This window comes from Tachysurus fulvidraco, chromosome 15, assembly GCF_022655615.1.
Source record: "Tachysurus fulvidraco isolate hzauxx_2018 chromosome 15, HZAU_PFXX_2.0, whole genome shotgun sequence".
NCBI lineage: Eukaryota > Metazoa > Chordata > Actinopteri > Siluriformes > Bagridae > Tachysurus > Tachysurus fulvidraco.
Genome location: NC_062532.1, coordinates 14,428,730 through 14,443,053, shown reverse-complemented (window position 1 = coordinate 14,443,053; position 14,324 = coordinate 14,428,730). Strand labels below are relative to the sequence as shown.

At 36.9% G+C, this 14,324-nt stretch overlaps 1 protein-coding gene across 1 annotated transcript; it reads right to left on the bottom strand.

Annotated features, from left to right (window-relative positions):
• Positions 1-486: 486 nt before the first annotated feature.
• LOC113638147 (chymotrypsin-like protease CTRL-1) lies at positions 487-4,804 on the bottom strand. The gene is made up of 6 exons (XM_027139197.2): positions 4,651-4,804; positions 3,660-3,680; positions 3,280-3,451; positions 2,779-3,035; positions 2,209-2,351; positions 487-2,132 (listed from the first exon to the last, which is right to left on the bottom strand). Exons 1-6 carry the CDS (start codon positions 4,709-4,711, stop codon positions 1,854-1,856), a joined length of 933 nt encoding a protein of 310 aa, XP_026994998.1. The 5' UTR covers positions 4,712-4,804; the 3' UTR covers positions 487-1,853.
• Between the last annotated feature and the right edge of the window lie 9,520 nt (positions 4,805-14,324).

The window sequence follows — 14,324 nt, the reverse complement described above, 5'->3', positions numbered from 1 at the left end:
GCTGTTAATCCAGTCTTAGTACTGAGATACACTGGTGTACACACCAGGAAAATTCTGTAAAGCGCAGCCATAAGCAAAGCTCACAATCCCAGCCTGAACCCAGACTCAATTCTGCTTGACCACCACTGGGCCTCCAAAATCACCTTGCATGGACAACAAGCTGGTAGCTACATATCTATATTCTCCGTTTTCTATAACAGAACTGTGAGAGGAAATATTATGACACATGGTGAGTTTCCTATCTGGCATGAGTACTTATGAGCCCTGAGTCCTGGCATATGCCACATATTTATCTGCACTTGTCTATTTGCACAATTACTACGCTTTGGACTTCTGGTAGATGCCAAACTGCCTTTCATTGTTGAGTACCTGTACAATGAAAATAAAGATATATCTATCTGTCTATCTTGTAATTGTTGGAAAACAAAACATGAAACTTTTTTTCTATTATTTTAAACTATAACACAAACTACAAGACACCTGTGATTTTGGATAAAAACGCTGTTTTATAGGTTGTAAAAATGTTCATAATTCAGAGAAAGGTTGCTGAAGTACATGAATGAATATGAATGATGACAGAAGAGACTGAAACTGTACTCTCCTCCACAATGTGGAACTTGAGTACTCCTTTCATCTCAGAAACTAAACTTAACAAAATAATGTCTGAGATTCCTAGTCGTAATTACGACTTCATTCATATCCCCCCATTAGTGCCCATTAGTCACATTAGTCACATCATACTTTACTTAAGTGTTAATGACATTAAATACCTCAGTAACATGTTTCATATATAAAATGAAAAAATCAATAAAATTAAATCACATTGTGTTTATTCAGCTATTTCAACAATGGACAAAGCAGATTTACAGTTATTTAATTTCGATTCACTTCCATAAGAATCGAAATTAAATAACTGTAAATCTGCTTTGTCCATTGTGGAAAAGAGTTTGAAGATACATGCTGCTGTCACTGTTATATATCAGGCAGAATAAAGCCTGATATATAATTGTTAATTGTTTACAGTAAACTGTTGGACACCTTATAAGTTGCACAAATTGAACATACAAATAATTATATTATTATTTCATAGATACCTTTGACTTTTTTCTCAAGAAAAAAATTTCACTCTATTCCATTCCTTTTTAAACAGTGAGCAGCTGTTAAGACCCAGTTCTGATTTATCAGACTGCCACCATAGAGGGTGTTTGCTGACTGAACAATAACCTGCGAAGGCCAGGAACCAAGAGCAGCATCTCTCTTGGATCTTGTGAAGCCTGACAACAAACTGGGAGAAAAGAAAGATATCACAGAAACAAACATATTAACATATTAACATATACTATTAAAAAAAGGATTTAAAGCATCAAAAATACCACCAAGCCTGTTTATCTATCTGTTTAAATGTTATTCATTTGATTTTTGCACCATACCATCTGGTAATGAAAGAGGAGCAACCTAAATTCTGAAACTCAGTTTCACACGTAAGGAATTGCCATTAAATGTTGGAAAACTGATAAATAAAAACATTGAATTGATGGAGGGTGTACTTTTTTCCATGACTGTATATTAAACATGAATTTATCAGGAATTTATTTAAAACTAGAAATTCTCATGATTAAAATGTTCTTTGTAACAAATATGCCTGAATTTGCTTTTGAATTTATGTAGACTTTAGTTTTCAGACACAAGCGTATAGGTTTTGTCTCTTCGTTTCACATGAAAAATAACTACATTAAAATGTAGCTTTGTAGAAAATAAAGTTCAAAAAAAGTAAAGCTTAAGTAATTAAATTATGTGTTATGTTAGATTACTTTCTGTTCTTGGTGCTTGTGTCTTTAATTTGGCTAACGTCACTAATAGATGGATAAGGAAGGGAGAATGAAGGGGATGATGGTGAAAGAAAGGAACAGACAGAAGTGGTTGAGGGAGATGTAACTGCCAAGGGAGAATGCAACAAATTCTGGTTGATTGTTGCCTGTGTTGTTATTAATCCAGTCTTCGTACTGAGACACTCTGGTATACCCACTGGGTATAGATGGAAGAGCACATCCAGCTTCAGTGTTAAAGCTCACAATCCCACCTTGAATCCAGCTTCCATTAAATTTCACCTCCAGTGGACCTCCAGAATCACCCTGCAGGGATAAAAAGCTGTTATTTGAAAATATGCTTCTTTAACACAATTAATGTGACAGGTTTTAGATTTCCTACCTGGCATATGTCCTGTCCACCCACAGGAGAGATAGCACACATCATACCGTCTGTGATCATAATTGGTCTTAATTTTTGTGCACAGTCACTGTTATTGACAATCTGCAACTTCACCTCCTGCAGCTTTTGAGCGACGTCCGAATCTGTGGAGACCCATTATGAATTTTTACCAACATGTTCATCATAATGAAAGGTGCTGAAAAATCCACACTGATCTGACCAGCTACCAACAATGAAAACACAGACAAAGCTAATCATACTGTAAGCCATCTTTGCCAGCCAATAAAATAGTTTTCAGCCAACTTACTCTTACTCTTTCAGTGTATACTTTTAATATTTTAATATTTTCTTTTATTTAATATTGTTATCTATGATGTGTCATTAGTAGTATTTGTTTAGAACGTTTGAATCCAACATTACACCAGATGGCAAATTTGGCCTATTGGTTTGATATGTGTGGTTTGTTTTTCAGCAATATCTCAAGGCAAGGAATGGTAGACTTCTTACTCATTTACTGCTTATGCTGTTTAATTTTCCAAATAATTGAAATAAATTATGTGAAGAACTTACTAATATTATTGATTTTACCCCATCCTGTGGCCCAGACATTGGTACCACTTGGAAAAGAGCTGTTGCTTGCAGCAAGACACACCGGACGGAAATAATCATTAAACTGCACTGAAGAGGAGAGCTGGACTAGTGCAATGTCATTGACCAGAGTGGTATCGTTATAGCCTTCATGGATGATCAATTTAATAGCATTTATTGTCTCCATTACAGTCCCATTTTCAAGTCGTCGTGAGACTGTGATTTGAGGTGCAGTAAAACTGAAAATCAAAAAAAGTGATATTGAGTAATTTGTCACTATCCATCCTTTATTTCCTCTTATATTCTATATTTACAAAATATATTTATTTATGTATGTTTATAAAGTTTACATTTATAAATAGCTTTAACTTGTTTACAGTAAACTGTTGGACACCTTATAAGTTGCACAAATTGAACATACAAATAATTATATTATTATTGCATAGATACTTTTGACATTTTTCTCAAGAAAAAATTTCTCACGGTATTCCATTCATTTTCAAACAGTGAGCAGCTGTTAAGACCCAGTTCTGACTGATCAGACTGCCACCACAGAGGGTGTTTGCTGACTGAACAATAACCTGCCAAGGCCAGGAACCAAGACCAGCATTTTGACCACCAACAATCTTGTTGTTCAGAGGAGCCTGACCACAAACTGGGAGAAAAGAAAGAGATCACAGAAACAGACATACTCATTCTAACTTTGCAAGCAACTATTAACAAAAAAAGACAAAAAATGTGTGTGTGTGTTTGTGTTTGTACGTGTGTGGTGTGTGTGTGTGTGTGTGTGTGTGTGTGTGTGTGTGTGTGTGTGTGTGTGTGTGTGTGTGTGTGTGTGTGGTGTTGTTTGATTAAGAGCTTACCTCTGAGCTGAGACAGTGAACCTAAAAAAGAGAGAGAGAGAGAGAAAGAACTCTGAGCTCTATTGAACAATGACAAAGAATAGCTGTGGGATTTTACTTGTAGCTGTTGCAGATTACAATGAGATGAAAAAAATCCTGCAAAACTTGTATTTAGATAGTTTTGTGCATTCTTAAGAATCTTCTGTCTTGTGGAACAAGTTTGGGTTTCGATAAAGAGCATATACACTTCAAGGATGGGTGTGATCACATTTAGAGGATCACATACGTATGCCCATATAGTGAACAGAGTGTTTGTGTAAAGTGTTTGTGAGTGTTTGTGTAAAGAATATGTGCTCAATGTCTATGCTAAAAAAAAAAATAGCAATTCAATTACAAAGCTATTTTTAGTTAATCATTTGTAAGTCATCGTAATAAATAAAAAGTCTTTGTCATGGAATAAGTTAAAGATATTATTATAGTGAATATGATGAATCATATTTTTCATTCAAATTGCATAGGAAAATAGTTTACTGTATATTAAAAACTTACCAATAACATATATACAGAGCAAAAACACTTCAGTTGGCCATGAGCAGGGTTAGTAAATATACGTTACACATTACAACAGCTCGAGGGCAAAGATAGAAGAGTAATAATAAGTGCTTGGATTTTGGTCATAGTGTTTAAACAGCACTTTATATCAACCTTAAGGTTTTTACTTTCAAAATGACGATTATAGTCACATTTTCAATTTTTCAGACAAATTCCATTGATAACTATTTTATTAAGTAATAAACAATTTAACAGTGTAACAGCATTTTTTTCGAGAGTCTCTTCACAGTGAGGTACTGGATTTGTTTAGTTTTATTAAATATGCAAATGGAAATGCAAATTTAATTAAATGATTCCTCATTATAAATTGTATAAATTGTAATGTATATTCTTTGGAAAAAAAATTATTAATCTGTATTTTCTCGCTTTAAATATAATATGTACTTCCTTTTACACATACCTGTAGCATTAAGGAATAGAATGCATACAACACACACGACCTTCCCAAAAATTATCTTCATGGTGTACAGTTTCCTCTGGCCCCTGTTGTCCTGTGTCTCAATGTTTCAGATATGTTTTCTTTTATTCCAGGCACGTATATAGCTATTTACTTCCTGTCTAACTGGCAATACACCCTCCCACAATGACACTGAACTTAGAGCATACCAACATGGCAAACATGCAGAGTGGTCCTCATTCCTAAGCACCAGTTTGTCACAGCTGATTTACACACAGGAAATATGACTGAGCAGAAACCCCAGGTTGTGCAACAGTCACTCCAGTCACGTTAGGGTACAATGAAGGTACATATCAAATCTATTCTTTATTCTGACACCTTGGTGCCAGAATGAAATTGCCCTAGATGTCCGGACAGCCAGACTCTCAAACAACGTCTAAAACATCCAAAAACCTACCCCTTCTTGAAATTCTTAAATTATCACTTGTGTTGTCTGTGTGCTTTTCCTGATATATTGCCTCCCCAACTGAGTTTTTAGACTGTTGACATGTTTTGTCTGTGTCCTTATGAACCAGTATCATGATGTATTAATTTATAGAGACCTTACTTATATATGTTTCTTTGCTTATACATGTTTCCCAAATGCCAAAATATGTAAATGATCTGACAGATCTTACACAGGTATATAGCAATCATTTAAAATATGTCGTTTCTGCTTGGTGTTCACATTGCAGGTAAAGATTATAAGCTTTCTAATTTATAATAGTCTAGTAGATAAATATATAAATATAATTAGACATTAGACATACCCTTTTTCACTCATCTGATTTTTATCTTTATGCTATAATGAAACATTTCTATTTTGATGAGGCATGAGAGCCACTGTGGTTTAAATGGTTTATTTAGACTTAAATGTAAATTTAATAGACTTAAATAGGCTAGTTGGGGAAATATCTTTTGAACAGATCCCATTAATACAGGTGCAGAAAAATATAGAATCTTGGTAAGCCAAGCTACATTGAAGTTTCTCTCATGACTCATGGTAGATTTATATTGCTCTTAATTTGCCACCTGCATGTACACTCTATGACTAAAGGTTTCTGTACACCATCATACCCATATGTGTCTTCACCATCATACCCATATATGTGTCTTCTTCACTATCATACCCATATGTGTGTCTTCACCACAATACCCATATATGTGTCTTCTTCACTATCATACCCATATGTGTGTCTTCACCACAATACCCATATATGTGTCTTCTTCACTATCATACCCATATGTGTGTCTTCTTCACCATCATACCTATATGTGTGCCAACTTGTTGACACAAAATTGGAAGCACAAAATTGTGTACAATGTCTTTGTATAGTGTAGCAGTATAACTTCATTCTCTGGAATTAAAGTGCCCAAACATGTTCCAGTATGGAAAATGCACAAACAGCAATGTCTATTAAGACCGTTTGCCACGGTCAGATTGGTAGGTTTAGAATAGTCTGAACAAAGCCTTGACCTCAAGCCTACTGAACACTTTTGGGATAAACTGGAACAATGACTGCACCCCAGACCTCTTTGCTCTTGCTGCTGTATGAGCAAATCCCAACAGTTCCAAAGTTCTTGTGCAAAGAGTAACTAAAGTGAGACATTCAAAAACACAAGTCATGGTCAGATGTCCACAAAATTGTACACATATATCTTTTAATTAAAACACAATCTGCTAATGACAATTTATCCAATCATTTTATTGTTTTTTTGCATGTAAATTGTTTAGAATGTATATTTGATATTTTATTAAATTCACATAGAATTGAATACCTCACTATATACATACAAAATTTAATTACATTCTACAAGTTTTTTAAATAATTACATTTTTATTTTAGAGCAGAAGAGTGGAGAAAGAGACAGGGGATCCTCAGCAAGGATAAAGATGAGCTGAGTGGATTTTTCACTACAGACTATAGACAGATTGTTCTTTGTCAAAATTAAACATGTAGTACAGATACAATCTTTTAAATGTAGATTTGTAGAATCCTTTTCAGATTTTGTAGAAAATTCAGATTCAGTAGTAAAAGTTATAGATAAAATCATATGGCTATTCTGTAAGACACTGATGAAATACAGTAACAGGGCTCTCAAGTTTTGAAGACAGGCAAGAGTGACATATTTTAAATATGTCTAGCCCCCCAAGAAAATTTATTATATAAAACAGTCCAAAACATAATATTTTAGTTAAACAAAACATATTAAATTATACAATGTACAGTAGTTCTGGTGGTTAGTAGCCTTATTTTTCTGAGATTTAATTTATCATAAATTCAAAAACATGCTGTAAAACTGTAAAAAAAAGGTCCAGACACTCATGAAAAACTCATGCTGTTTATCTGGGAAACTTCTCTAACAGCAGTCAAAATGTCATTGTTTGTGTCAAACAAGTTGTGAATTTGTTGTAATAAAACAAGAGATCATGACTTACTCTGTGCTCAAAGTGATTCTCGCAGCTCAAGTGGTTTTCTCTGTGGGTGAACGAGGATGATGCTGAACAATTCCAGGATATGATTTTTTTTTCATTGGTCTATCTCATCATGATCTGTCATTCCTCGACGTGTGCTAGATCAAGCTTTGCGAGTCTTTTACAGGGCGCTTGCTTCCCCTACATGTTATCACTATAGTTTGGTGGATATACACAGGCTCGTTGTTACATTGCTGCCGCAGGGACGTATTATGCTTCCCCCTCTACGCCATCTGCTCAGCTCAGGGTGACGCATGCTTGTTGTATATGTATATACAACCCCGGATGTATCAGAGTCTTCTACAGGGTGCATGTTTCCCCTACCTGTCATCGCTAGCTTAGCGTTTACAGTATACAACATGCCGTCACCATATTACTGCTGCGGGGCGTATTCTGCTTCCCCCATCACGCTGCTCACTCGGCCTCAACTTCTATAGCAAAAGCTTGTCTCAAATATGCTGCCATCTGCTCAGCCCAGGGTGAAGCTTCCCCTGATTGATGATTAGTCCCCAACGTACTAGCTTTCAAAAATGTGTTCGCATACCAAGCTTCACGAGCAACCAGAGTCTTCTACAGGGCGCATGCTTCCCCTACCTGTTCCCACTATAGCATAGTGTACAGTATATACTACTGTACATGCTTGTCATTATCACTGCCACAGGGGCATATTATGCTTCCCCTTTTCAATTCACACTCGGCTCAACTTGGCTCAACAAGCAACATGCTCGCTGCAAATATGCCGCCATTCGCTCAGCCCAGGGTGACCTTCCCCTGATCGTAGATTAGCTGGAAGTACTAGCTTTCATACTGCAACGTCCTTTTCTTTCCTCTGGATGCTGAATTAAAGCTACATGAGAGAGCAGAGGACACATGCTCCCCTACCCATCCTACCCTTAATATTAGTGGATATCAACATGCTTTTTATATCGCTGCCATAGGGGTGCATCATGCTCCCCCTTGCCTCTCACTTCGCTTCAACTGACTACAGCAACGTGCTCGTAGCAAATATGCCGTCATTTGCTCAGCCCAGGATGACTCTCCTCCGATCTTGATCAGTTCCGGACTTACCAGCTTCTACTGCATTGGGGTTTTGTTTTGGGGGTCTATTCTATTTTCTAGTTGCTGCTCTCCCCGCTCGGTCCATGCATGTGCACGGACGGGCGCGTGGATTCCTGCCCAGAACAGAACCATACTGCCAACACTAACTGTATGCTATCATCTAATAAATTCTCATTTGACAAGTGGTCCTGAAAGAAATCAAGAATCGCGTTAGTTGGCAGGCTACGTCGTCAAGCGTGCATCAGCTGGTAATCAGCTGTCCACGACGCGCACCAATCCGGTTACGACAACCTATTACCCGACCATTTAAATTCCCATTCATCGAGCCGCTTTCTAGCACGCCGTTGCTGCTGCGACTTAAATTCCCTCCTCCAACCCCGACTCCACCATGCCGGAACCAGTGTTCATTGTACCAGTTACGTCTTAAATCTCCACATATTTTTCTCTTTCTCTAATTATTAAATTATTTCTTTATCCATTTATTCATTTATCTTCCAAAAAAAAACCTCTATGCATGATTAATGGTTCTGTTATAGGGGGGGGGGGGGGTATTCTATTTTCTAGTTGCTGCCCTCCCCGCTCGGTCCATGCATGCGCACAGACTGGCGCATGGATTCCTGCCCAGAACAGAACCATACTACCAACACTAACTGTATGCTATCATCTGAAAAATTCTCATTTGACAAGTGGTCCTGACAGAAATAACAGAAACTATTTGCTTTTTTACATTTTTATATTTACCTTTCCCTTTTACAGCAAGACCTTTCTTTTTGGTACCATGTCCTGACAGATCTTAATAACCTCATCTTTTATGATTGGGATGTCTTTTTCAATGGCCAGAAGCAGAAGATCAGAGAGTCGTTCTTGTCCACACGCATTACAAAGTTTAGTTTTCACCAGCTTCAACTTCGAGAATGAGCGTTCAGCAGTGGCTGTTGAGACCGGTAGTGTTGCAGAGATTTTCAGCAGCTTAAAAAGTGTTGGAAATACAACATGAGCATCAAAATCCTTAAATGTTTACAAAATTGCATGGGCACTCTTTTGTGAGCATGTGAATGAAGAGTGGAAAAGTTCAGTTCGCAGCTGTTCCTCCTCCTCTTGAAATCTGTAAAACTCACAGATAGTATGGGCAGCATTAAGTGCTTCAGCATCTGCAGTGTCTTTCCACTTTGATGTCTCAATCAAACAATGCAGTGACATCACAATTTTGTCAGTGTTCCCTTTCCCTTTAAATTGCCTGTGGAGTTCCTGAATCAAGGAATCCAAAAAAGTGAAGTTCATCCTTCCTCTGTAGTACTCCTTTAAAATCTGTGGCTGGTGGTCCTCTGTTCCTGATGTGGGGCAGTACTTGAACTTTGTTGGACTTTTCGCTGCCTTGCTTGTCCTGGAATCTCTTGAGGCACATTGATCCCTCCTGTCTCTGCTTGAATGGTAGCATTGTGAAATATTTCTTTGAATTTCTTTGAACCTGCTGGCCCACTCATGTTGGCTGCATGCAACCCTGAACATGGATGTCCTCAACTTTCAGCTGGTTCTTCTTCAGCGAGTTCATTATTAGGTTTTCAAGCTGTTCTCCTGTTGTTGACTAAACATTACAGAGCTGAGTGAAGCGCTCCTTTATGGTCATGTACATAAAGCACAACAAAGCACAGTGTTCAATGTGTAATAAATCAGTAGTCTCATTGACGCTTCCCTTACTTCCTTCAGTATTTATTTTTTCACATAAATAGCCATTGCTCTAATTAGGTCATTTTGTATTCAGTTTGAGGGGAGAGACACCTGAGGTTTTTGACATGATGCTTGTTTTTCTTTGATGTTGTCAAGATGAAGCTTAAGGACACTGTCATATTGGCCAACCAACTCTACAAGCTCTAAGAAATGTCCTTTGTTTGAACTTGAGAGGCTTTCATTGTCACCTCTGAATGCCATGCCTTGTTTTGCTAAGTACAATATAATGTCAATCATTCGGTAGATAATCTCCCTGTTTTTTTGCCTTTCTCTTTCTTTGGCTGCTTGCATCTCAAAGTCTGCCTTTTCCAATGCTGTATCCAATGCAAGACCTACATTTTACTCTGTTGAGTTGTGAAGCAGTTTCATCTTAATATAGAGAATGAATAACAAACCTATTACAATCATATTTTAAATACAATTGTTAGTGTTAGGATTTAACCGGGGGATAGGAGGCAAATGTCACAGTGCCTTAAAACTCATCTTACACTGTGATGGTTAGGCTTTAGTGCTAATTACATTTATGTTCTTGTAATATTACTCTTACATTCAAATAATTTAATGACTATATCAAACTGTAGCATATTCAGAAGCCTTTACTGTCAGCCAGTTTAAAAACACTTACCTGTACAGTAAGTGTCTGATTTGGCTGATGCTCAGTGGGCTCTCCCTCACTCTCTGAGTCTGCCTCTGCCTCATCTTCAATGGAGTAATAAGTAATAAACATTTCATTTTAATTTCATATTCGCATAAAGCATAAATATATATATATATATATATATATATATATATATATATATATATATATATATATATATATATATATATATATACAACTCATATAGAGCCTATGCTGATTATAGTGAAATATACTTACAAGAATTAAACTGACAAAGTGTCTGCTAACTGTTCTATATGATGATTTACCTGCTGGCTTGCTGGAGCTTTTAATCCATGTTTGCCGTGTTGAACTGCCTTTAGCTGCCTCCCTTCGCTCTTCTCTCTCTCTCTGTCTTATTTTTTGTGAAGGCATTTTTGTTAGTCTTTTTGAAGGCGGCGCGGGGGGGGGGGGTCTATAAAGTGTGCTAACAACAGAAAATGTAGTTGTTTGTATTAGATCTGATCGAGAGTGCAATAATTTGATTAGACAAACAGCTAACTCTAAGAACGTGAATATGTTGTAAACATAAATACACTGCCTTGCATAGCCTACCTGGTAATGCTCAGTCCTAGTTTCAAGAGAGCGCCGCAAACACTTACAGTGAGTGATGCTGCGCTTGCGGCGTGCGGAGCGAGATGGAAAACCTGGAGCGGATTAGCGGAATCAGCAGAATGCTTTGAGCGGAGCGGTGGAAGTGGGGAACAAGGACACCTCAGTCGATGAGGGCCACCCGGCCACCCCCCTGTCCAGGACCCTGGTTTACATATATATAATAATATATATAATAATTTACATATATATAAATTACATGCTGTACATATGCTACATATTTATCTGCACTTGTCTATTGGTACAGTTGCTACTCTTTGCACTTCTGGTAAATGCCAAACTGCATTTCATTGCTGTGTACCTTTACTATGCAATGACAATAAAGATCTATCTATCTATCTATCTATCTATCTATCTATCTATCTATCTATCTATCTATCTATCTATCTATCTATCTATCTATCTATCTATCTATCTATCTATCTATCTTTTCTTATACTATTATTTTAAACTATAACACAAACTACAAGACACCTATGTGATTTTGGATAAAAAGCTGTTTTAAATGTGTAAAAATGTTCAGAATTAAGAAAAGGTTTCTTATGTACATGAATGAATGATAACAGAAGAGACTGAAACTGTACTCTCCTCCACAATGTGGAACTTGAGTACTCCTTTCATCTCAGAAGCTAAACTTAACAAAATAATGTCTGAGATTCCGAGTCGTAATTACGACCTGAGGGGTCATTCATATTCCCCATATTGGGAAACGTATATTTATGATTATTCCGATAGCATGTGAGTGCCCATTAGTCACATTAGTCACATCATACTTTACTCAAGTGTTAATGACATTAAATACCTCAGTAACATGTTTCATGCATGTGAAGACTTACTGTATATAAAATGAAGAATCTCAATAAAATTTTATTCAGCTATTTCAACAATGGACATTGTCACAAAGCAGATTTACAGTTATTTAATTTCCATTCACTTCCATAAGAAGCAAGTCAAACGTGAATGTTGTTTATGTGGAAGAAATATAGAGAGATTAAATACTCCGAATGGAGTCTATCTTATTCTAGGTCATAAGAAAAAATCAAAAAGGGTCATCTTTCAGAAATTGCTTTTCCCACAAAGTCTCACAGCCTTCCAGCAGATGGAGTCAGTGGAAAAGAGTTTGAAGATACATGCTGCTGTCACTGTCATATATCAAGCAGAATAAAGCCATAAATAAATTCACCAAATTATTTAAAGCAAAATACCAAAAATATATCAATATATAATATCAAAAATACCACCAAGCCTGTTTATGTATCTGTTTAAATGTTATTCATTTAATTTTGCACCATACCATCTGGTAATGAAAGAGGAGCAACCTAAATTCTGAAACTCAATTTCACACGTAAGGAATTGCCATTAAATGTTGGAAAACTGACAAATAAAAACATTGAATTGATGGAAGGTGTACTTTTTTTTACACGACTTTATTAAACATGAATTTATCAGAAATTAATTTAGAAATTAGTTAATCTAGAAATTCTCATGATTAAACGTTCTTTGTAACAAATATGCCTGAATTTGCTTTTGAATATTTATGTAGACTTTAGTTTTCAGACACAAGCTCATAGAGCTTATTTGTCTCTTCATTTCACATGAAAATAACTACATTAAAATGTAGCTTTGTAGAAAATACAGTTCAGAATTTAAGTAAAGCTTAAGTAAAGACTGTGTTCTGTTAGATTAGTTTCTGTTCTTGGTGCTTGTGTCTTTAATTTGACTAACATCACTAGTAGATGGAGAAGGAAGGGAGAAGGAAAGGGATGATGGTGAAAGAAAGAAAAAGACAGAAGAGATTGAGGGAGATGTAACTGCCAAAGGAGAATGCAACAAATTCTGGTTGATTGTTGCCTGTGTTGTTATTAATCCAGTCTTCGTACTGAGACACTCTGGTATACCCACTGGGTATAGATGGGGAAGCACATCCTCTTCGAGAGGTAAAGCTCACAATCCCACCCTGAATCCAGCTTCCATTAAAATTCACCATCAGTGGACCTCCAGAATCACCCTGCAGGGACAAAAAAAAATGTTATTTTAATATGTCCTCCTTTACAACAATTAATATGACAGGTTTTAGATTTCCTACCTGGCATATGTCCTGTCCACCCACAGGAGAGATACCACACATCATACCGTCTGTGATAATAAATGGTGAATATGGCTGAATCCAGCTTCCATTAAAATTCACCATCAGTGGACCTCCAGAATCACCCTGCAGGGACAAAAAGGTATTATGTTGGCTTTGTAGAAGCCAACATTCTGATTTCCTATTTAAGCTTAGACAAACATTTATCAAGAGTAACTCCTAGGGCAGGGGTGTCAAACTCTGGCTCACGGGCCAAATTTGGCTGGTGGTGTAATTATATTTGGCCCGTGAGATCATATCAAATGTCCTTTACAGCTGGCTAGCGCATGCTCCGCTAATACTACAAATCCCAGAATGCCTTGCCACTGTATTGTCGCGTAGTCACGAACAGTAAGCGCCCCTCATTCTCTGTTGACAGTCGTTAACAACCAGGCTACAGTCACTTCGGGCAAGTTAATTCCACCCTCCACAAAAATGGCCAAACGAAAGATGGACAATAGGAGCTTTCAAGACAGAAGGGAGGCAGATTATCTGTTCACGAAAATAAAGGACAAACCTGTTAACGAAAGAATATAACATAAGAAGACACTATGAAACGAAACATTATAAAAAGTATAAGGACCTGGATGTAAAGCAGAAGCTCTGGCCAGAAGACGGAGGAGATGAAAAAAGTCTGGTTTCCCGGCAGACTATGTTCATGAAAGCAAATTAAAAAGTGAAGCTGCTGTAAAGGCTGTAAAGCGTTATTGTGGCAGCAGAGATCGCAAAATCTGCCCGGCCCTTTAATGAGGGAGAGTTTGTCAAAAAGTGGATGGTCAAAGTTTGCAAAATGAACACCACTGATGTGTCTTATATTTCAAATTAAATTTCTTATGTGTTTGTAATATCAAGCTCTGGTTGTTCCAAATCCTGTGTTTAAGCAAAACTGAAGTTTGTTTCCATATGAAAAAGGTTGAACATTATATATCAGTTGCAGTTTGGCCCATGACTTTATCTCAGTTTTATATTTTGGCCCACTG